This window comes from Anas platyrhynchos, chromosome 2 (assembly GCF_047663525.1).
Source record: "Anas platyrhynchos isolate ZD024472 breed Pekin duck chromosome 2, IASCAAS_PekinDuck_T2T, whole genome shotgun sequence".
Taxonomy (NCBI): Eukaryota; Metazoa; Chordata; class Aves; order Anseriformes; family Anatidae; genus Anas; species Anas platyrhynchos.
In genome coordinates this window covers 50,953,883-50,978,709 of record NC_092588.1, presented here as the reverse complement: position 1 = coordinate 50,978,709, position 24,827 = coordinate 50,953,883, and the positions used below count along the sequence as shown (strand labels likewise).

Below are 24,827 nucleotides of genomic sequence, written 5' to 3'. Positions count from 1 at the left end.
GCTCAAGGCCAGGCTGGATGGGGCTTGAGCAACCTGGTCTGGTGGGAGGTGTCCCTGCCCATGGCGGGGGGGGTTGGAACTGGGTGGTCTTTAGGGTCCCTTCCAACCCAAACCATTCTGTGATTCTATGATACTGTCTGTATGCAGAGTACAACATACTCTGAGTAGCTAAATCACTGTGGTACACAAAGTATCCAGCATCTGGAAGATGAAGCTAAATAAATTCAGATGCCAAATAAATTTTCATGTTCAACAATGAGTATAATTAGCCATTGGGAGAACCCAGAAATAAGAAAAGATCTCTCATTGAAAATATATTTTCTGCTCAAGCAGGAATTAATTTAGGGAAGTTCATTGTCCTGTATTATTCCTGTGGTCAAAAAAGGTTATTGCAATGATCACTTTGTGCTTCAGTAGCCTTTAAATCTATTAATTGTGTATCATCATTAATAAGGGGACAATAAGGATACAACAAACTGCTAAACAAGCAATTAACTGAGCAGCCTTCCATTCAATATAATGATAAAAATGCAAGTAGGTGATAGCACTGAAAAAAGTAACAACAGTAAAAGACAGTAACTGAGGCATCATTTATTTTAATCACAGCTGTAATTCCTTAATGAAGACACAGTTTGCAAAAGTGCCATTAAGTGTGGCTTCAAACTATGATAAGTTCTCATGGTGATAATCCTTTTTGATTATTGTAAATGATTCCTGTGGTGGACAATAGGCCTGTGACAGCTACAGCACTAGTTAAAATTGCAGAAATGACAAGTTCTGAGGGCGTAGCCTAATACCACAAACACACTGAGGAAGCTGGGCTCACAGTTTCAAAAGCTATAGCCACTCTGGCATGCACATTTGCAGATGCTCTTCTTGAAATAATTTAAATTTTCATTTCCACATCAGGGACTCTCAGTACTTTGTGAAAAGTTTTCCTTATTAGGAACTGTTGGCTGTCCTGGAATTGACAGTGAGCTAGGATTTCTTTAATTTTTTCATTGAAGTTATTTAAAAGTTGTCTCATATTTGTAACTGAAAGCACGTTAGACCTATAATATTGTCTTTATATTGGCAGGAGAATTAAATATTCAAATGAAGATACAGCTCCTGAAAGAAGAAATACAGGACTAATGATTATTTTTGCCTCTTTTCTTTTCTTATTCTAGCACCCTCTATGCCACCATATGAACTCGAAACACCTTTGAATCAAACTGACAGCACTGTGACAGTCTTGCTGAAACCTGCACAGAGCAGAGGCGCTCCTGTCAGGTACTGGGGGAAAAATCTTTATAAAATTAAAACCAAATTGATTAATTTCTTGAACATGTATTCTGGGGATTTTCTACACAGCAATCAGTGTCTAAATTCATGTCTGTATTAGCTCTAATTAAATTAAATAACTGAAGAAAACGAAAGTGCTTTGATGTTGAGTGTTCGTGTATTGTTTAAAGGATTTGATCCAGATGCAAGTGGCTTGTTCTTTGAAGATAAGGAACAAAGCCATAGTTCTGTTGTGTGGGTGGCTTCTTTAAGGTAATTGCTTACTGCAGTGTTATAAGTTCAAGGGCATATCACATTTTCTATGCTGAGCTACTGTCTGTAATATTCTCTCTTCTTGTTTACTTCACAGATTTAAGATAATCAGCTCTTAGTAAGTTAGCCAATTTAAAAAATATGTACTGTAACATTCATAAAGTATTTACTTTTAATTGACCATGAAAGCAGAAGTAGGGGACAAAAAAAAAAGAGAAAACCAGTAGCTTAGGTTCTTTAGTGTTATATAGTGTCTGCTAATGAATTTCCAATTTGCAGTGGTTTATATCACAGTTTCACACCTATTGTAGTGAAAGATGCCTGTTCTTCAGTGAAGAAAACAGAGGATTAGATTATTTTGAATGATAACAAATAATGAGCTTAATACTCTGAAGAGAAAAAAATACAGATGAGCGAAATACATTTTTTTCAGAGGTTTAAGATGCTTTTCCTTTTGACTAACCATGGAGCCTCAGTAATGGTCAATCCTTTTGTTACTATTGGGAAATGTTTCCAGCTGTAGTGAATGATTATCAGTTATTTCCATCTTGCTGCTGAGGTTTTGGTAATTTCTGTTAGTGTGGGAAATACAGATCTGTTATATATATATATAAAATAACATTTTCGAAGCATTTCATCAGAATATTCCATTTTATTTTTTTTTGTATTATGCAATATTCATCATTGCATTATATATTACATGTTTGCATAGGTGAATGTCTGTATGTCTGAATTTAGGAAATGTCATACTGTTGGTCATTCAGACAACTTTTTAAAAGGAAAATATAACACTTTCAGGAAGTCTGAACACGCTGAGAAAAAGAACTGAAAGCAATTAAAACAGATATAGTGAAACTGTTTGATTTAGCAAATTAGATTATAAACAGAACGATTTGATATTTGTCTTCCTCTATCTCCTAAAATGTGGTATAGTCTTTCTGCATTCAGGCATCTGGATCAAAATAATACTGTTTAGACTTGTTTTGCTTTAAACACAAACAAATAGGACCATAAATAAAAAACAGTTTAATTCCTTCAAACTGCATCGTGAACTGAAGATGATTGACTCCTATAGCAGTAGTGACACATCAGAAGCTTCACTGACAACAGAAAGAAGCTATTAGGAGATTAAAGTACACCAAATAAGGGGATGAGTGGTTAAGAAAATAAGAAGAGGGATTTAAAGTAACACAAAGATTTAGAATTGACAGAAACAGATGAACACAGCAGCAAATTTGCTGAGGTCCTTTGCAACAGGTCTTAAATGAAAGCTGACTGCAAACTCTTAATGTAAATAATTCGTGAAGCAGAGAATGAAAATTATAGTAAGAATTTCTCAATACTTTTAACATTTTATTGTGCATTAGACTCTCAAGTATATTGTCATTGCATAGCTTGCAGAACACATTCTGCATATGAATGTTATCATCTTAATCTATATTCATCGGGTGTTAAAAGTTTAGTCATACTTCATTTATGCACATCACTAAGAATGATGCCTTGTGTATTGATTCTGCTACAAGCACCAGCTTGGTTAATGCAGGTTTTTGAAACTGCACTAAACTTGCAGTGTAAATGATTGTTGTTGTTTTATTGATCAGCACGTCAGCCATGTCACATAAAATTCTTTAATTCCTGAGATGGATAAGGAGTGCACAAATTCTGCCATTCAAGGCAATGAAGCTAATACCTGAGGTCACTCAGTATCGCAGCCTTTTTTTTTTTTCTATTTTTTTTCCAGTGATTAAATTCTTTAATGAAATATGAAAAATCCTGGTATCTCCTAACTTATTTAGAATCCTCTCACAACCACCACAACATAAAAGGAGAGAAAGGGCAATGCTGCTTGTTTAAATGTTGCTTCAAAAAACAGACTTTATAGAAATGTTCAGGAAGCTCTGTTTACAATGATAAAGTACACATTAATCATGAAGGCCAAATGGCATTCCAGGTTGTTTTAGACTTTGTAAGACTGGACATGATTAAAATCTATTTTGTCAGAGTTTTAATACAACAAATACTGCTTGCTTTGTCTTCAATTTCAGGTCTTACGGCAGTTGCTGTGTTTATTTCAAGGAGATTATTTTGGAATTATGTATGTTTAAAGCAGTAGTGCATTCAGTAATGATGAATATATGTATTTACTTAACAGTTGGCCAAGCTATTCTGATTTCTAGAATGATTTTAATTTGCAAGGCTTTTTCTTTTTTATTTAATTTAATACGATGTCTCTGGAAATTGCATAATATATATGTAATTGTGGATTTTTTCTTCCAAAGGTACATGCATATGAGTCAGTAAAGTTCTAAATAATTTGCATAAAAATCATACAACTCTGAATATTTTTATATAAGGGCTATTGAACATATGTTGAGGTACTCACACTTTCATGGCAATATCATTTCTACCTTTCACTTCTCCAGTGCAAATTAGCCTAAAGTTTGAAAGATCCTGTGGCCAGATCTTCTGCAGGTCCATAGATCGGTCAGTTCCAGTTGCTTCAACTAAGGAATGTTAATGTATTGCAAAGATCTGGCTCATACATGGGAATGAAAAATGTAATGCTCAATGACTGCATGCATTTAGTGTTATTTATGTATTCATCTGTGTTAGGAAGTGCTTTAGACTGTTTGCTGCATTCCATTATAAAAGGTTCTTGTGACCTTCTCTGGAAAAGTTTTCCTGCAAGCTTTTAGCATCAGCGGCAGAAGCAAGTTTTCTTTGTCACATAAATTTCCATTCGGTCTTGCCTCGATAAAGGTTGAGTGTTTCCACTTCTTTTATCTGACTAGCATAATCAGCAAAATGCTGTCACCATACCACCCTCCTTCTGCTATTCAGAGCCACATCCTTAAAATGCTGTAAGTGTAAATATCCCAGAGATTTTGTCCCAGATAATACCAGAAACACCTGGTGATAGCAAGTCCTCTGGGAACAGCACACTGGGGGAAGGAGCAAGAAGGATAAAAGACAAGGCAAGGCCATCCAGGCTCTGCTCTGCCTTCTGGTCTTTGGTGAGTTTGTGGATAGCACTTGACCTTTCTCACCTTTCAGTGCAGAGCTTCTGTGAGCAGGATTTGCCCTGTAAAACTCTTCCAATCAATATCCCATTTAGGCACTCCTTCTGGTCTTATAGACACCACAAACACCTGGGACCTTCCTCTTCCAGCCAGGAGTAAAAGAAGTAACCAAACAGAGCTAATCATATCAGCTAACCACATCCTCGATGCCATACATGGCATTTTGCATGCCAGAGTATTTTTTGCACAGACTGAGGTCAGTCAAAGGAACCCATACGCAGATAAACGGAATCATGTGAGTTGAGATTGTGCTAAAGTGAAGGCAGTCTTTTTATTTTTAATTCCTCCCCTTTATCGTTGGTGTGCCCAACTTCTTCAGCACATGGATGGGGTGACCTAAAAAAGGAACAGCTCTTACTGGGAAAATGAGTCGAACGTCTCTTTATTTGAAGTGCTTGATTTTGAAACTTAACTTACCTTTAATCTCTCTTCCCTGAAGAAGTGATTTATATTATATTTCAGCTCAAAAGGCTATATTAAGTTATTAGGTATTTTGAAGTGCAGCTGAAAATGACCTTAGAAATTTCAAACTATGTGTTATCTAAAGCGATAAGCACTCCTTTCTACTACTTAGTTGGGTAAACATTTCATGGCGTGCTCAAATTGTCTAAATTCCACAGAGATTAGAGCAATTAGAACAATTTCATATTGGCCTAAGCGAGACCTTTACAGGCACCCTGTAAATACTAGGTTCATTGTCATAGCTGGAATTAAGGCCTTCTGCATATAGTCCCAGGGATGGGAACAGCACGATTCATCTTAAGATTCATAGTGTAAAGAAACCTCTGTCAACTCGAGCCCAGGTAGCAAATCATTCTGCACATGGCTTAGCCATTTCAGCACCACTCGTAGTATAATGGCTCTTCAGTGAAAGACCTAATTCCTACCCACTGGCTGGCAGTAAGAAGAAGTAAATTAAACTGAGATTGTCACCTTTGAAATACAAAGACCCCTTTGTAACACAGCAGTTCCCCACTAAAACCACTGCGCGCTGCACATGAAGCAGAGGTCATGGTTGCTCTCCTCCCTGCCACACACATTGCAGGGAAGAAAGGCATATCTTAGGGCCTCATCTCTTTCTTTCAGCATCACCAGTGCTATGAATATCATCCAGATAGGTGTTTGGCCACCCCCTCTGCTTGGTCACTATGTCTACTCACTTTTTAATAGGATGACAGCAGGAGTTTGCAGTCCTTGTGCCATGTCAGCTAGGACACGCGATACAGCTGAGACACTTCCATCTGAAGAAATGGGATCATCTGAAGCCTGAGAGACAGCCTGTTAGAAGCCTTCTTTGGGGAAACAAATCTGACAGCCAGCCTTCTAGAGAAGCCACTAACTTCCTTAATCCTTGAAACCTATGGTCTTCACAAGAGCACTCGCCTGGTCAGCAGATCAGCAGATCAAATGGTTTCACTGGCCATCAAGAAAGCCAGCAAGCTTTGCATGCTTGCTCGTGTACAAAAGCTAGCAAGCCAGCCAGGCTGTTTGGAGACCAGCGACAGCTATCATTAGAACTCAATAAGAAGCAGGGTTTCCAGCAGCCTGAATGCAAATGTTTTGGGGTATTTTCCATAGCCTTGAAGAGGCCATGGGGCACTCACGTTATTGTGAGTACATGGCAACCACAGAGCTGGGCCTCAAAGGTGCAGGATCCTAAAAGATCCTAAAAGGTGGGATCCTAAAAGAGCAGGATCCCATGCATGTATTACGGAGGCAGACATCAATATTATTATAAATTCAGGATAAGTGAACAAATGAGCTTTGAAACAGGAGAATGCTGATTTACACAATGAGAGACGTGTTAGCACTCTGTGTGGACAAAAACACAGCAACCGCAAATGCAAATAAAAGCATTACAAAACCTGTATTTTTAGCTCTGATCACTCACAATTCCTACTTACCGTGTTATGTAATGCTAGCATGTTATTGTAATTTCCTTCTATTCCCAGTGACATGACAAGGGTTGTAATGCAGTAATGAGAAAAAAAGAAAACCTCATGTAGACACAGCTGAGGAGAGAAATATCAAAAGTATACAGTAATGGGAAAGATTTGGAAAGCTTCTCAATAAACTGAAAAGTGAACTTTGGCCTTTCAAGAGCTCACTGATAAAACAGTCTAGATGATGTTTGGTGGATTTATGATACATATAAATAGTTATGTTGAAATAACGTTACTATACATGTTCAAAAAGCATTAGTAACTCACTAGTGTTCTGAAATGTCATGTACAAAATACAGCCTTTTGAAATACTGCGAGACCACAAGGCCTAAAGAGCATGAAGGGAACTTACTGTCTGTTCCTTTATTTGCTTGTCACAAGCATCCTTTCTATAGTTTAAGGGTCTCTAAACATAAAGAGTTGAGTTGTGTGCTGTAGGGTCAGCACCTGCCTGCAAACTGTATTTCCAAATCATAGTTTTACAACCTGTAAGGCAGCCAGTAAACTTTTTTGAGGATGTCTGTGATGCAGCAGGGATGGGGTTTTATTGATGCCCATAATTGTCACTTCTTTATAGCAACAAGTATAATTATTTACAGCAGAAGGGTCAATTTCAGTTTCATTGAGGGAACAGTACAATAATTGCTTATGCTGTAAAAATGCTGTAATTCTTTTTTGTTATGCAGTAGAACTTGTCCTTGGCTTTTTACTGTGACTTGAGTTAGAATTTATGGTACTTGTTGCCTGGGCATGAGCAGTGCAGTTTCACATGTCCTGCTGACTTATTCAGAAATTTCCATGGCCCTTTTACTGTGATGTCTCACAGTCCCAGGGTAAATGGAGCATTGATTCCTGTGTCAATGAGAACCCAGCACAACACTATCTGTCATTTAGCAATGCGATTAATAGAAATTTATCTATTATAAATAAAGCAAGCTAGCTGGAGCAATTCCAGAACAAAAGAGAGAATAGATTATTCTGTTTCTCCAAAGAGATTATTTTTCAGTTTCATAACTCACCAATACTTTCTCAAGGGCTTGGATATAAATTGACATCTGAAAAATTTGCAGCACTGTTATGATGCTCTGTTTTTTTGTTTGTTTGTTTGTTTGTTTTTTTAATTTGTATTATGATTCCTTCCTTCTACATGCTGGCCTTAAGTAGGATGCAGTGCAGTGGAGAGGATACATTTGCCTAATTCCTAATGATAGTCTTCTCTGTGTTGCTTACCTCTCGCTCTGACAGCATGCCAATCTAGTTCAGTGAGGCTTTTCCCCACTAGCAGCCTGTGGACCATTGGGTTTTTCCAGTCTCCCTGGTGAAGGCTGAAGTCCCATAGCAATTCAGCTTGTGAATAATAAACTCTTGGAACTGATACCATTTTCGCTAGCTCTGGAATGCCAACTTCAGTCAGAATTGTTAAAACATGTTTTTATTGAATCTACTTTTTACAATGAATGGCTCAGTCTCTGAGTGCACACAGACCGCTGTCATTTTTTCCACAGCCACTTTCCAAGGAACATCTACTCAGACCTCCAAGGGCCGTATTTAGCCTACCGAAGTTCAGACTTTAGGTCAGCATATTTACTTGTGAATTTTGGATGCCCTGTACCATTTTCTGGTACTGAGTCCAGCTGGCTGAGAACAGCCCATGTTCGGCTCCCAGGCAGAAGGACCGTCTACAGACTGCCAGTTGGGAAGGGGCCCTGATCCATATCCAGAAATTTTGGTGAGAGTGAGTGATAACTGGCTGATGCCAAAGCCCTGCTGGAAGCCATTCAAACTATTTAACAGGGAGGGTGGTGTACCATTGGTCTATTTAATATCCTATTATGCATATAGCCTAAGTGGATTGCAGGCAGCTCAGTCCTAGCAAGTCAGCGAGCCTGTTCTCAGCCATTCCTGTGTTATCAGAACACCAGCAGAGACCTCTAAGTGGGAGCACAAAGCTCTTCCTGTGCAAGCGGAAGACATGAAATCCTGTTCCTTTCTCACAGGACTTTTAATATGTTTTATTTTAGATGGTCATTGAATAAAATCAGAAATAATAGACACAATAAGGAGAGTCTCCATTTGATCAGACAGATTCCTTCATGAATGCTCGCTTTCTGCTTCGCTGATTCTTACGCTTCTGTCTGCATGCTGGCCAACCTTAGTAGGAGGAGACAGTAACACAACCTGGGAGGTTGTATGTTGGGAGTGGTATGGTGAAAGCCTCTCAGTTTGAACACGATATTGAACCCTGGTCAGTAGTTTTTGAGAACCCTGCTCAGACCATTGGGTGACTGTGGAAAGAGCAGGCATGACTGCCACACATCTCTGCAGAGAGACCTCAGAGATTTGTATCTTAAGCAGATGTAGACCTATGCTATAAAGCCCCGAAAAAAAGAGTGCCTTTTTGGTGTTTAAATGTAAGCATCTACTTCTGGCTGAGTTTAGGCAGTTCCTTTCTTACAGTCACATTGATCACCTGGAAGGGGCTGCACGAGAGGTAGAATCCTGCCTTCATCTCTCTCAGTAACACTCTTGAGTATTTAAGAGACGTGTTTCTCTTTCTCAATGAGGATGTAGGAGACTCAGGTGTATTTCCTAGGCACTTTCCTTGAAGGAGAAAAGTGTTTAGTTTTAAAACAAGTCTGAAGAATTTAGGGGCCATAATGAAAGAGTGATGAGTATCCCTGGAAGTTACTGCATTGCATGGTTTAAAAAGTGCACTCAGGTTATACGTACCTGAGTTCCAACACAGAACAACCAGAACACTCCTTGAAAACACAGGAAAGAGACACTGTTGTCCTGTATTTACTGAAGTATGCCAGGGATTTGTTTTTGTTTTACTTTGTGCTGTGGAAGGATTGAAGAGGGAGTACATGAAATGTGTACATTTCCATGAGCAATCATTGAACAGGATTATGTGGGGATGTACTTTCTGGAGGCTCTCCAAAATCATTTTTTGAAGGGAGGTATCACGGTAGCCCAGTGCTGGGTGACCCATTCAGAATTCCTGTAACGCTGTGGTTAGGAATAGTCAGACACATATAACCCATTGATGTCCTGGAAGCTTTCACTGTTGACACTCCGTGCATTATGCATGTGCCATCTTCCTGTATCCATAATGTCAATGTGGAATAACGTTTTACAATTTAACATTTTATCACTTAGCTGCAGGTGTATTTTCATGGGCATTTGAATCTCAGCAGTGTTTTTGTTCTTGAGTGCCAGATTCTGTAGTGAGAGATCCCGGGTACAAAGTGTAAAATCACTTTTAGTGATTGTTCACCCATTTTGACTAAATAAGCACTCAGGTCAGTCTTGAAAGTCATGTTGGAAGTTGCTTGGTCCCTCTAGATACCGAAGCCTTGTCAGTGTTGCACATCAATCTTTCTATCCTTTAGCCATGTCATATGCTTTGAATTTTTCATAGTTCTTTGTATTCAGTTGCTTTTCTTTCATAGAATTTAAATTAACTATATATTTTTAAGTGGCTCACAAGAGCTCTAAACCAGCGGCCATGATGTAAGTACATATTCATTGTGCTGTACTGTGAAGTGTTGAATTAATGATGGAGAGGTGACCAATAACGTTCTGCATATTCTATTTATAAGTATCAAATATCAATGTAACATGCTGAAAACCACTTGCCAGTAAAAGCAGATCCTACAGCGTTGGATGGGAATGATGCACAGGAAGTACTGAATAGCCTTCAGGATTAACCTACCACAAATAAGATGAAATGCAATGTTTTGCATTTACGAGCTAATAACAAGGATACTTGTCTGTAAGATGGAGGATTATTTTTGGAAATAACAGCGGCGAAGAAAGTGTGTATTGATGGCTTGTGGTATGACTGTGAGTCATCAAAACATGGCTTGGCTGTGGAATAGTCAAATAGACTGCACACAGCAGGTAGGGTTTCCAGCAAAGGTGACAATCTATAAATGACATTATAGAAGACACTATCAGGACTTCATGTGAACTGCTGTGCACAGCTTGGATATACCAAGAAATACTAATCTATATACTAGCAGCAGAGTTTTATGGCATGAATGATCATGGAGCTGGTAAACATGTATGTGGAGGGACCCTGAGAGCTAGATTTGTTTCAGCCAGACAGATAAGATGAAAAGAAGATATGGTTGTTTTCCAAAAATAACTTCAGAGCAATAAACTTCAGAGAGGAAAAAGAACAATTTCAGTTAAGAAGAGCACCTAAACAAACATGTAAATGAATCAAATTTAAAGCTTCTACTCAGTGGTGAACTGAAGCTCTGGAACAGATACAGATATAAACGTCAGGCAGGTGGTGCTAAATAATTTTAAAGAAATGATTATATGATGCAGTGTTTTGTGACAGACAGTCACGTGGCACTGTAGTTCCCAAAGTCCCTTTTGAGTTTTCTGTATATGTCATCCCCCAATAGGGCACAAGCTTTGTCAAGAGGGTCACACATACCAGAGCTGTCTTTGTCAGGGAGCCAGAAGTCTTTTTTTCTTTTTTTTTTTTTTTTTAATATAATTTAGGTTACAACACAGAATTAACCTGTGCTATATAAATGCTTTTTCTATAGATTCTCTTACAAGGGTGCATCTTCATACTTCAGTTGACCTTAGGTTTTTTCCTTCTGGTACTATTTTTTATGAGGAAATTTATATGAGCCTTTTATTCACTAGCAAATACTAAATGACCGCATTAAAAAAGATTCTGTTACTAGTACATAAATGCATGGAAGGAGTACTGTGGTTTACAGGACAAAGTGCTCTGGGGGACTTCCTAACAGTTAGTATAAATAAAATTTGATTGAACCATTCTGTGTGCACTAAAGCATTTAGATCATGCATTCCATACAAACAAGTGAATGCTTTTATATAATGTTAAGTAATATTAAAGGAGACAAAAGAATAATGAGGAATGCTACCTGGAAAGAAGAAGAAAAACTATAGATGTTCTCAGAGTGAAACACTGCCATTTCCCATACTGGATGCTGAAAGATTATTCATTTTCCTGAACATTAACATGAGGACTTTCTTTCTGTTACACTGTTCATTTAAGCAGGGAAGAAAACCACTGGCATTTGCAGCAAGCATCATGACTCTAAAGCATTGCTAAGTAAAAGCTAATCTGTTCAACTGGATTACATTAAATGACATAAAGAAACATTAGAGTCACTTACTCAGCTGTACAACTGAAAGCAGCAACTGTTTAGTCAGGAGCAGTATAAATGCCTCAGCCTAAAACAGCCTCAGAGAGTGGTAGGCTAGATGTCTAAGGCATTATAAAAATGTTGAATTTGGGGAGAAATTGCCGTGGGGAAATAAGATGAGGGTGAATGATTTAACTGTGTTCTCACATCTAGAGCTGAAACTGTTTTCAGGATTGGTCTCATGGGGTAGTAGAAGCACAAGACCTGAATCTGATCTGTATTTAACATCTGTTCTAATCCTAAACTGTGCAGAATCTTTTATCTACAGCCAAATTTCCTGTGGGAAGAGCCATACAGTATCATGCTGCCAGGGTTTCTATGCCACCTAATCCTTCCAGAATCATTCCCAGTGCAGGGAGGAGGACGAGTTACACCTTCACTCACAGAAGAGAAGGTCAGACATATTTATCCACACAAGTCCTGAGAAACTGGGGACAATGCTACAAAAATGGCTGGTTTTCTATATCTGCCTGCATCATTCTGCACTGCTGATTAGAGTGCCCTGCTGAGACTTTTTGTGAAGAAGAAAGGACAAAAATGAACACAGAAAGTAATCTCCATTTCCAAATTGCTGGACTAGGACCCACTGCATTAAAGTTGTGGAAAGAGGTGATAACATTGAGAGATGAGAATTTTGTTGTGGTTATTTTTGCTATGGTCCTGCTCTCCCACAGCAGAGTTGGCGGGAGTAAATGTATCTGCTATGCCTTGAGTTGCCTAAGTGATAACACTGGTCTTTTCAGCTGCAACTGAAGCACAAGCATGTGCTGCTTACCACTGAGTCTCCCATGAAAGCTTAGCATTTGGTAGAAGGAGAGAATGGACAAATAAGACAACATCTTAAAACAGCGCAGCAGAGCTGTTTGAACTAGTCTCTCAGTGTTCCATGTTGTATCCCCTGGTTGAATAGATGAAAAACTTTATATCCTCTGTGAGTGCTTTAATGAGCAGTAAACAGTTTTCAAGCTTTGAATAAAAAACCTGTTGAAATTGGCTTGTGTATTCGTTTAGCTGTCTCAGCAAATATTTTTTTTTCTGTGCAGCACATAAGCCAGCAGGTTGCAGAGCATCCTTGAAGCATTCTCCCTCTACTTTAAATCCGCTCTTTTTAATACATTTATTTGCTTTATTCCCCAGCCCAGTTCAGTAGTAGGTTTCCAATGCACAATGCTTTGTGGAATATAGAATGATTTACTGTTTTAGCTTTAACTTTGTATCGTAAATCCATTAGCTGATCTGCTCTTCTAAATACAAATTCTTTGTTTCTGTGTAATATCCAAGCTCCTTCATCAATTTGCATGTGTGTATTATTTTGCATTTGTAAATAAGAGCTATGCAACTCCATACAGTTAGACATGTGAATGTTGTTACATTTCAATGTTCGCAGGAGTTCATGGTTTACTGGAAAATATTGAAGTAGATTATTGCTTACTTGTAATACATTTTTTGTAGCAGAAATTATTTTTTTAAATTGTAAACCCCTAAATATATTGCAGTAGATACATAGATCTTTATACTGTGATTTTACATCTATAAGCCATAAATTTGTTTTTCTTATATTTTGCAAACTGTGTATCCCTAGGAATTTGCAGAGAACAGAGTGAAAACCACTGCTCTGGATGCAGCATCTTATATAATAAGCATAAATTGGGAGATGGATACAGGAGAATGAGCAATAGTATATATTACCATTTCTGCATGGATTTAGAAGTGAGGAAATCTTCCTATTCTTTAAAACTGAATCACTTAATTTTTCTCTCTCTCTCTTTTTTTTTTTTTTTTAATTATTCTTTTGTTTTATCTTTGTGCAACTATTGATTACCTTAGGGGCTATTAAGGAAAAAAGTGTGGTTTGCAAATGGTCCTGGATGTCTTTGAAAGTAGAGTTGATTTGAGTAGGCTCTGGCATGAAGACTGACCCTTCTGTTACTCCGTTCTTTTTAATTCCAGTACAGTGCATTGTCATAGTGCATCCAGTGACTCTGAACATTGTAGAATGATAACAGCATAGTATAGTATTTCCTAAAATATTCCTTAAATCCCAAAATTCAGTCAAAAGAATGTTACACATTCATCCCATGTAGATTTAAAGTACTAGCATTGTCCCAGATAAATGGAGTCTTCTCTCCTGTTGTGTTAGGAATCCAAGCGAACTGGTCATAGAATCATGGTATCACAGAATATCCCCAGCTGGAAGGGACCAGCAAGGACCATTGAGTCCAACTCCTGGCTCCACACAGGGCCACCCAAAAACCAGGCCCTATGTCTGGGAGCGTTGTCCAAACGCTTCTTGAACTCTGGCAGCTCGGTGCCATGACCACATCCCTGGGGAGCCTGTCCCAGTGCCCGAGCACCCTCTGGGTGCAGACCCTTTCCCTAACCCCCATCCTGACCCTCCCCTGTCCCAGCTCCATGCCGTCCCCTCGGGTCCTGTCGCTGTCCCCAGAGAGCAGAGCTCAGCGCCTGCCCCTCTGCTCCCCTTGTGAGGGAGCTGCAGGCCGCCATGAGGCCTCCCCTCAGCCTGCTCTGCTCGGGGCTGAGCAAACCAAGGGACCTCAGCTGCTCCTCATACGTCTTACCCTCCAGACCCTGCACCATCTTTGTAGCCCTCCTTTGGACACTCTGTAGTTGTTTTATGTCCTTCCTCTGTGTCACCCAAAACTGCACACAGCACTTGAGGTGAGGCTGCACCAGCACATTGCAGAGCAGGACAATCCCTTCCCTCGACCAACTAGCAATGCCATGCCTGATGCACCTCAGGATGTGTCTGGCCTTCCTGGCTGCCAGGGCACGCTGCTGGCTTGTGTTCAGCTTGCTGTCGACCAGAACCCCCAGATCTCTTTCTGTGGGGCCACTCTCCAGCCTCTTGTCCCCCAGTCTGTACGTACAGCCAGGGTTGCCCTGTCCTAGGTGCAGAACCTGGCACTTGCTCTTTGTTGAACTTCATGCAGCTGGTGATTGCCCAGCTCCTCCCAACTTAGTGTCATTTAGACCTTGCTAGATCTATTCTCTGTCTATTTTGTGAAGTCTGGGGCATAGCACTGTATCAAATTCTGCAATAATAGTAACTAGATTGTTTCTTCTTTTCATTCTGTTTTATGTAGCAGGAAGTAAACAGGTAGAGTCTGATGGTTCACAAATCATCAGGGACTTTGCTGGAGCTGAAGGTGTGTTGTAATGAATTTTTCTATACTAGTCAGAAGCAGACCTACAATTTGCAAGCTGTAGAGCTTTGCTTGACCATTAGAGAGTCAGGCATACGCTTTCAGAAATGCTACCACTGATTGTGTTAGGATGGGCTGTATGATGTCTCAGGTAGCTGCATATTGGTTTGCCTTTGTTCAGACTCCTAGAATTTCATTTGTTTCTTCCTGGTTGATCTATACTTTAATGGCATTGTGCATCAATATTTTATTTCTCCATGACAGATTGAAAAGAAAGGATCAGTCAGCTCTGCCATGGGTTTTGGTTTTAAATATTTCTTTTAGATCCCTTCCAACTTCATTCTTTTTTAAACTAAATAATTTTAGACAGTTTTGCTTTTTAAATTTCTTTTAATCTGTGACAAGACTTTACTTTTTTTTCCATGCTTTCCAGTTGTTTTATAAATTGGCCTTGGCAACCTGAAAACTGGTTAAATGGTGTAATATTGGTTTATAAAAGCTTCTCGCTTGCTGTATACCAAGATATTATTCTCTCCTTGTATTTATGAACTTACCATTTTCCTTTGTTCTTCAAAAAAAAATAAGCAAAGAACATAAAGCTGATTAAGAAGCTTTGAAATGGTTGTTGGATTGTTGCAAGTATCATAAATGTAAATTCATTGAAAATATGTTTTCTGGCTTGGTACCAAAATATATTGTCATAGTTTCAGAATTCATTGAAACAGAGAACACTGTTAAAAAGTTAAGCCTTCAAGGATTCAATTCTTCAGACAGTGAAAATCTTATTTTATGATATAATGGCACATCTTAGCCTGCAATAATAAATAAGATTGTTCAGTTCTTATGATTCACTACTAAACACAGGATCTCAAGGTCATATGATTTGATTTGGACTAACTTTGGCTCACAGTTGTGCTTCTTTACAATCTGGTCACATTCTTTTAGATCTTTGGTAATTCATCTGAAGTCATTCAGGTAAATTGAACGGATGAACAGAAACATATCTGTTAATAAGTCTTAAAATAACTTATATTCCACTGCTGGTGTTTTTTGTAAAAAAAAATCTGTAGCTTTCTAAGAGGGTAGGACCACATCTGCAACAGCTTGGTGCTGAGAAGCAGCCAATCTGACTGAATCGAAGACATTTAGAATCGACTGCTAGTTATTATCTATTTTTGTACCGTATAAGGTGATACGTTTGTACCATGTGTATGATATCTAACCTTTAATTATAATTGCTGTGTCCTTCTGCTTGTTACAAATTTCTAATTACTAAATTGCGGTGACATCAAAGAAAAAAATGCTCAGATAAAGAAATCCTTAAATTAGTTAAGACTGAAAAAAATATCAGCAGAAAAAAATCTTTAATCCTGACCTAATTTACCTGAAATTCTGTCCCTGATGTGAAGATTAATAACAGGTGGCCTTTTAGGGAGCACTCAGCTTGAGTCTAATGTTCTAGTTGTTCTTTTATTATCCCGACCCTCTATAACGAAAGGATTTTTTTCACCCTGCCCTTTGTTCACAATATGGGACTGTAATTGAGTTCATATTTCTCACCCAACCTTTCAGCTGTAATTAATATTTTATTATATCAGATTTTATCACTAAATAGCCTAGCAGCAGGGTATTGAGCCACACACGCTCTCACACACGCGTACACACACAAAAGCGATAGTGACTTATTGATGCCAAGCAAGTTCCTTGTAATGAGTTACGGTTGAGAGAATAAAAAATACATTCATCGTACCCAGCTAATATTCCAAAGCAATTTAGGACTGATCTTATCTTGATCAAACCAGGACAATGAGAATTAAAGTTACAAGAATGAAATATTCAACAGTGTGCATCTATTTATTATATCAAACGTGGCATCTAACAAAAATTGCCTGTGCAAGACCAGCTATTATCTTTTTTCATTATTGTTTTTTATGAACAAGAGCAGTTTAGGTTATATGCTTTTTTGCACTAAGAGTTACACACTGTTCTCAGAGGTTTGCTAAGCAGGAACACCTCCACAGCACGACAGATGTAAAACTGAGCATTTAAGTCGCTATGCTACTTGTTCTTTAAAGTAGAATAAGCCAAAATGCATTCTACGTACTGAGATTTTTTTCATTTGTTACCTTAAACTATTCCGATGGAAGGAAGTTGTTTTTAATACAAGTTTTGAAAGGTGGCGTCAGTCTTATCATATAAACAGCTATAAACCAGTTTGGAGAAAAGTATTTCCTGAAACTAAGTAACTTTGATGATGGGGCATTTTCATTATAAAAGCCTTCCACATAATTTGGGACTAATGGTTGTTTTCATTCCTGACAGGATTTCACAGCAACTTTAATCCCCTTTGCTTCTCCTTCTCTGTCTCTCCCTCTTTCCCTTTGTATCTCTCCCTTTTCCCCATCTCCCTCTTCACTCACTCCCTGCTTCAAATAGGTGATTGCTGGAAAAAAAATATTCAAATTAAGACAGAGTTCACTAGCAGGCCACTGTAGAAGAAATTCTCTACTTTAAATGTTTTATTAATTCTTTGATATCAGCAAAAGGAACGTCTTGAAATGTATCTCTGCAGCATCTTTAAAAAATAAAGTGTTTGTACACAGTGAAGTAACCCAGATCCTGACTTGTTCCCTGAGGGAGAGCTCTGTGGTAGCGAAGAAAAGCAGCTAAGCTTTTTCAGACAGTAGGAGAGTGATGACTGTGGCTCTGGTTACTGAAAATAATAGTCTTATTCCTGTAGGAAGGGTGGCCTAGACAATACTGCACTGGGGCATGATGCAGATGAGACCAAGGTTTGATTTCTGGTTCAGGTACGGACATTCTGTGTAGCTTTCTGCAGATCAATATATCATGCTCTCTCCATTCCTATCTGTAGAATGAAAATAAATTGAAGTAATATTTTCTGCTTTAAAGGAAGTGTGAGGAAAAAATATCTATGTACGGTTGTGAACAGCTCTGCAATTGTGGGGAGTGTCATACATAGTAAGCAGCTGTATGAACAGGTCATTGTCTGGAGAAAGTTCTTTCTTTTTTTGGGCATCTCTTTCATGATGTCCACCACAAGATCTCAGAATAGTGGCTTTGTGGAATTTTTTGTGGTATTCTTATCCTTACAATTCCTCTCTGGTTTTCATTCTTTTTATAGCCATGTTGTGAGCAGACTGCAAAGGCAGAAGGAGGCATCCCCATTTTATTCTGCTCTGCAGTGAAGTCAGTCTCAAAGCCCTGGAGAATCCAAAGCCTTAGGTTAGTTCAGTTTAGACCAGCATCATTTAAGTTAGTGCTGCTGCTGCTTAGGCTTTAAATTAAGAGCATAAAGCCTTGTGGAGTGAGATCAATAGTATCTAGTGTCTAAAGGGACTGAGAACTTATGCTGAGTAGGAATAAAACCTGTTCACTGCTCGAATGAATGAAGGAAGCACTTCTTTGCTTGTGTGTCCTATATATTCTCACCCAAGGTAAGAATTGAATTAAGTTTACACCAAAGAAAACAAGGCATATGTGTTGTACTGTTCACACATCCGGGCACCTTCCCTTCCTCATTCATGTTGGACCTCTTGGAAATTTTCAAGCACGTTTGATACCTTTTAAATGTTGAATAGATATGAAGTTTCATTTTTTTCACATTTTGGGATCTCTCCATACAGAGGAAAGATCCAGATTAGTATCCATGCTGGAAGTTAGGCTGTGTTATGGCATAGTTCATTTCATTTTGTCCATCAGTAGAGAGCTGCAAATACCAGCAAGCCCATATGTAGCCCAGAAACAGCCACAGCATGTGTTGCCTCTTTTCCAGACAATATTTGGGACATCCTAAAAGAAGCTGAGCATATTGAGGGTGGGATCTGGGTATCACAGACGATGTGAGGAACACAGACGGGATTACGACATGTTCTTGGGTAAACGTTCTGAACTTCTCACTGTACAACTCACAGTGTCTTAGTCTATTTATAAGACTCCTAAGACTCTTCTGTTTTCAAGTGGCATTTAAAGAATGCAGTACTGGATCAATGTAAATGGAATGCCGTTGTCCCATATACATAAAAGAGACCTCAGCAGAGACATTTTATATAGCCAAAAATAAAATGGTGACATACCTATTAGAAGGCTTATCGCCTTGTGTATATCAGAGCTATTTATGGGAGACGCCAAATATCAGTAGGCGGAACAGTTCAAAAAATAGTCAGTAGATCATCATGAACACAAAGAGATCTAGTAGCAGCCATTCTTGGTTAAACTATTCCTCCCATTCCCCCCTAATCTTACAGAAGTATATGATATGATTTCATAACGTAATTACGGAATCAAGCACTTTTTACAAACATATTGCATGTGGTTTATAAAGAGTAGCTGAATGTAACTTGTTACAAAATGCTTTGCTTAAAGCATACCTGGTTTAGATTGGCTTAATTTTTATTTTAACTTTCCTCCTTCTGCTTTCTCTTTCACTTCTTTTTTGTCAAAGGTGATGGTACATCTCAACCTATTTTCAGTATATTCCCTGTTCTTTTCCTTTTTATTTTCTTCTTTCTCTATGTTCCTGTGCAGAGCCATAAGTAGTCTTTTGTATTCTTACATCTCAGTCTTTTCCTGGTTTTGTTTCCTCAGTTTTCTTTCTCTTTTCACATGCACAGTTACCTACCTGCAAGCTAAAACTATTTCGATGTGTCCTCACAGCCTCATCATTCTAAACATTTCTTTCCCTAAAAATAGCAATAAATACACCTCCTGTTGCCTTCCTTAGCTTGTCACTTGCAGTCTGTATTTAGTAGCTAGATCTCATTGATACAGTATGGAGCACATTAGGGGAGATCTATGATCAGAAATGTCTCTTGCTCATCCTGCAAATACACCATTGAAGCCTGAGAGAATGTATGAATACAGAGCCAAATGCTCTCTTCTCTTGTGTTAGTTACACATGTAGAAAATTACTTTGAAGTCATGTGAAATAGTCCCTTTATAAGTAGGTTTAATTTTATTGTCATTTTGCACTCACTTCATCCTGTTCAGGACTACATAATATGTACAAAATCTGTATATTTTCCTGACATTTGGGAGTTTGAAGAATAAGAAGCCTTACATGAATCCATATTAAATATGGAGAGTGCAAGTCACAGAGAGGATGTAAGTGGTTCAGAAAAAGTGAGTTGCTTCTGATCATCATTTTTCTTGAGGCCTGCAGTGGTTTAAAATGTATTTTTTTTTCAGCAGAAGAAATAAGAAGAAAAAAAAATTACCTTCTCGGTGACAAAGGGAGGTATACGCTTCTTTACAGGAAAAATTATGTGTAGAATTATGTGGTTGTTTCTAAGTATAGAGAATTACTAATACTTTGTCCCTCGTCAAATTGACTGTATCAATATATAGTGTAGTCAGGCACTTGGAGAGTAGGGGTAGGGAAACTATGTTGGTATTAAGGAATTCCAGGTGCAGAAATGTTGCGGAGACATAGTTGGATCCAAGTCATCCTGTTCTTCCTAATTCTAACATAATCTCTTAAACTTGTGTAGCAGTGTGGTAATTTCACTTCCAAGTCAGTCCTAATTGAGCACTATTATTTAAATAATTAAACATAATTAACCACAGGGGGAAAAGACAGGAAGGAAGGAAAATGGAAAAGGACAAGGGAAGGGAAGGGAAGGAAAATGGAAAAGGGGAAGGGAAGGGAAGGGAAGGGAAGGGAAGGGAAGGGAAGGGAAGGGAAGGGAAGGGAAGGGAAGGGAAGGGAAGGGAAGGGAAGGGAAGGGAAGGGAAGGGAAGGGAAAGTTTCATCAATAGTTATCCAGGATTTGGGTGGGCCAGGAAGGCTAGGAGAAAGTTTTGATTCCCTTGCCAATCAATGAACCTGTGTTAAAGTAGAGCAGACTCTTGTGTCACAGTTATTTTTGGCGTTACGTATTGCCACCATTTATATAAGTGGTGATCAAATGGTTCTTATCAATTTTAGTACGCTGTTCTAGTAGTGAGCTAACACTTGCTTTGAATAAGGGTAGGTTACCATGTGTGTTGAATTTACTGATTTTGCAAAGGATGAACTGGAGAAAGTGAAAACTGTAGGCTATCATGAGCACACTGTATGTTGTGAGATGGAATACAGACTACTACCACTTGCAAGTTTGCAATCTTTTACTATCCTTAAAATATATATATATATTGCAAACTGAATTCCTTAAAAGTGTTTTTTTCTCTCTCTCCTTCTCTCTTTATTTGCCAACAATACAAAATTGTATGTTGAGTCATCATTTACGTTAACTAAATGTAAAAAGTCATAAACTCACAGCACCTCACAAACATTTTATGAATGGTTCATGATTGTCTAAGATTAAAAGGCCAAAGATCTGCTGAATGTTCTCTGCCCCTGACTTAGTGTTCTTAGATTCTCTAAGACAGTGAATCTGTATCAGGAACTAAGGGAAATAATGAATTACACTATGTCATCAAGATTAGGTGGCACCCATCTGGCCACGAGAAGGTAGAAGGAGTGTGTGTCATTGTCTCATGTTTCTTTCATTCAGCTTTTCTTCTAAGAATTTTTGGAGCCCGGGCGTGCGTCTCCCTGAAATCCTAGAAAGTCCAAATTCACAAAAGAGTTTTTTTTTTTTTTTCTGTGTTTGGAAGAAACGTTTAAATCCATGATGAACTTACAATGACTAATGCTTTACCGCTTTCAGAGCACATCTCACTTTGCTGCAATTAAGATATCATATAGCAAGTGTTTTTGTTCTCCAGGGAACTGAATGCATTGTCATATACTCCCCTGGAGACTATCCTTGGAGGAAAGAACAAGCAAAATATCTTTACCTTTCAGTGACATAGTAGTCCCTACATGAGACCTGTCTGGATTTCCTGTATATATACACAGGAATGCTAAAAAGAGATTTGCTTGGATGTATTTTTTCCCAGAAAATCCCTTTTGTAAATATTGACTTTAAAGTCTTTGAGACTGTCCATATGAAAGAGTTGGACAGTGACAAAGAAGCTTAGGAGTTTTACATTAAAAACCAGATACCGTTCCCCAATGGACTTAGGTCTGTGAAGATAAAGCTTTATTACAACACCTGAGAGTTTACATTTGGCAGTATCTTTAGGGGCTGAACCTAAGCTGTCTTATCTCCTCCTTTACAGCTGTTTCGGTATTTTTGCTTTGATTGATCTGAGAAATAGGGCTCCCTGCATGACAATAGAGGTGCTGTACTGTATTAGTCACTGCTGTGTTCACTCTAGGTCTGATTCAGAAAGTTTTGTGGCTCTCTGCAATTTGAATATGGAACTTTTGCCACGGGCTGGAAACTTTAGTTGCTAGTCATAGTGTTTCCTGAGAATGAAGACAAATCCTTTGGAGAACTAGAACAGACTTATCTCTAGGTTTGCAAATTAGAAAATAAAGCCAGGTGTGAAAGCAGAATCATTCCATTTAACTTTCAACAAGTAACTAGCACAAAACATTTTTGTTTACTGCACTTAAGTTTGAGCATTTGCAAGAATTTTGATTGCTTCTGTATGGCCAGTATTATTTGCAACATTGCCTGGTTTTCCTTCTTACTCCTTACTCCTGTTCCCTAAACTTGAAGTTTATACAGTCATTCATTTTCTCTCTATCCCACCGGTTGCCTATTCACTTTCAAAAATAATAATAATAAAAAAATTGAGTCTCATAGACGTAGTTTCACATATGCATGGACAAGCAAAGTCACCTCTCCCATATAAACTGCACACTCTATGTTCTTTCAGACTACCCTTATCCCAAGAACATATCCTCCCTGGGAACAATTATTCCTGCTCCCACTCCCATCAGCCTAAAAAAGCTGATCTTGAATATAGCAGTGGCCTCTGTTTGACACGCACAAAAAAAAAAAAAACACATAGTTTTAGCAACATCCACCTTGCCCTTCGACAAAATGTGTAAAATTCAACTGTGGTCAGAAGGACAGGACTATTGCTCAGTTGGTTCATTCACTTCATGTCTGTACTGAAAATGACAGCAGTTGTAGTATATTCTGGTCAGTATATATTATGTGCTGCCGGACCTTCCAACCCCTTGGCAAAGCCTAAGTCATGATAACACTGAGGCACCTGGTAAATCAGGGATATTCATTATCACCTTTATTTAATACTGCCTGTATTAACACAGAGCCTTGCTCAGAAGGAAGAGAATTTGTGGAAATCTTTAGTAACCTTCTTCTACTTACCTGCTAACTATAAATTATAAATCCTGTCCTTTAAAGAGTAATTTACCTCTTTTCTATTTCAAGATATAGTTTACATATAGTATCTGGTATATTTAATTTAATATTTAAGGTTTTTGGTTTTCACGTGGACTACAGTAATATAAAACAGTGTATGGGCAGGTGTCAAAAAAGGAATAGATCAAAATTTCCAGTGTTACTCCCTATGGATATGACTTAGGAACATCAGAAACAACTGATGTCAGAGATCAAGAACATGTTGAAGACTATATCCAAAAAATTGTCCAAAGATTGCCTTTTTTTTAAAAAGAAGCAGTGTTGAATAATAACCTCGTGGCTTAACACATGATATATGAAGATATAGATACAAAGATACATGAAGCTTTAGGTACAAGGCATGGATAAAGCAACTTATTTAAAAGTGCTTAAGGCTTACATGGCAGGACTGTGTCTCTGGCAAGCATGCTAGAAGAACTTCCACAACATAATTTCACTTCACATAAGTGGTGAAATTTCTTGTTGGTGAAAGTATGGGGACCCTGTGGGCTTTTATGTTTTGAGTGATTGAATTTTTCCTGGACATGAGAATGAGATAACAAGGCAGTTTTGGGGTTTCGTAACTTTGGTATCTTAGCAGAAGAATGCAGTGAAGTGATTCTAGCTTACAGATAAAGTAGGGTTATAGGAATAAATAAGTGAAATCATGGTCAGTATGTACATTAAAAGTAATTCTGTTGTTTCAACCTGATGTCATTAAAAGAAAGCATGCATGCAAGTTGAAAGATAGAGATCTATAAAATGTACCAGTTAAATATATTTACAAAAAAGCATGAAACTACAAAGAGCCCTATCATAAAGAGCAGAAAAAATCAAATTAGACTCCACAGTGTCACTCTTAACAAAGTCTGCAAAAATAGCCCAACAGTTTACACAGCGTATCAGGACAGTGTTAGTGGAACTTAACAGCTTTGCAGGCTTTGTACATTACCTAGAAATGTGTATATATATTCAAGGGTAATATAAAAGAAGATCTTGAACAGTCCAGAGAGAGTAAGAAACTTTTCCCAGTTCCATTTTACAGCTAGAAAACTGAGGCACAAAACTGTTTACTTGCCTAGGATCACAAACAAAGGTAGTATTAATACCAGTAAATAAATTCAGATAACTTTAGTCCAGATTTAGATCCTTGGGCCATCTTTCTTCTGTAAAAAAAATAAATAAAAATAATTTATATATATATATATATATAATTTCTGATGGCTTCAACAAATTGCATCCAATTAGGTGAAGCATCAAGACCATTTAAGAGAGAAAAAAAGGTGCAGATATTTCAAGCATGAAGTAATCAAGCTTCTTTTCCCTTTGTTTTCAATTTGGAATTAGTTTTGGTGGAGTTGTAATTACAAATCCATCAGTTTCAAGTGATAGGAAATAGGAAATACACAGCTAGTACATCTTAAGGACTTATGGATTAAGAATCCTGAAATCCATTCTTGTATCCAGTAGGCCTTTCTGGAAAATGGCTTCGTCTCTTTGAATGAGACTTTGATTAAATACTGTTTGATTTATTGCATTCCAGTAATGTAGAATAATTCCTGATTCAGTAAGTGACTAACACCCAGCATTTCATGTACTTAAGAACAGATGTATATATATACTTAAGTCTTCTTTTGAGTTGTTTCAGTGCCATATGTTTGGTTCATTTTTCCAATATCTAAAT

The 24,827-nt window shown here is 38.0% G+C and overlaps 1 protein-coding gene across 14 annotated transcripts in view; it reads left to right on the top strand.

Annotated features, from left to right (window-relative positions):
- Positions 1-24,827, top strand: part of PTPRM (protein tyrosine phosphatase receptor type M) — a 472,980-nt gene that overhangs the window by 257,484 nt on the left and 190,669 nt on the right. For all 14 annotated transcript variants that reach the window (XM_027452030.3, XM_027452024.3, XM_027452023.3 and 11 more), the window contains exon 11: positions 1,170-1,272. In XM_027452030.3, coding sequence (XP_027307831.1) covers positions 1,170-1,272 — 103 coding nt within the window. The remainder of the gene's footprint in view (positions 1-1,169; positions 1,273-24,827) is intronic.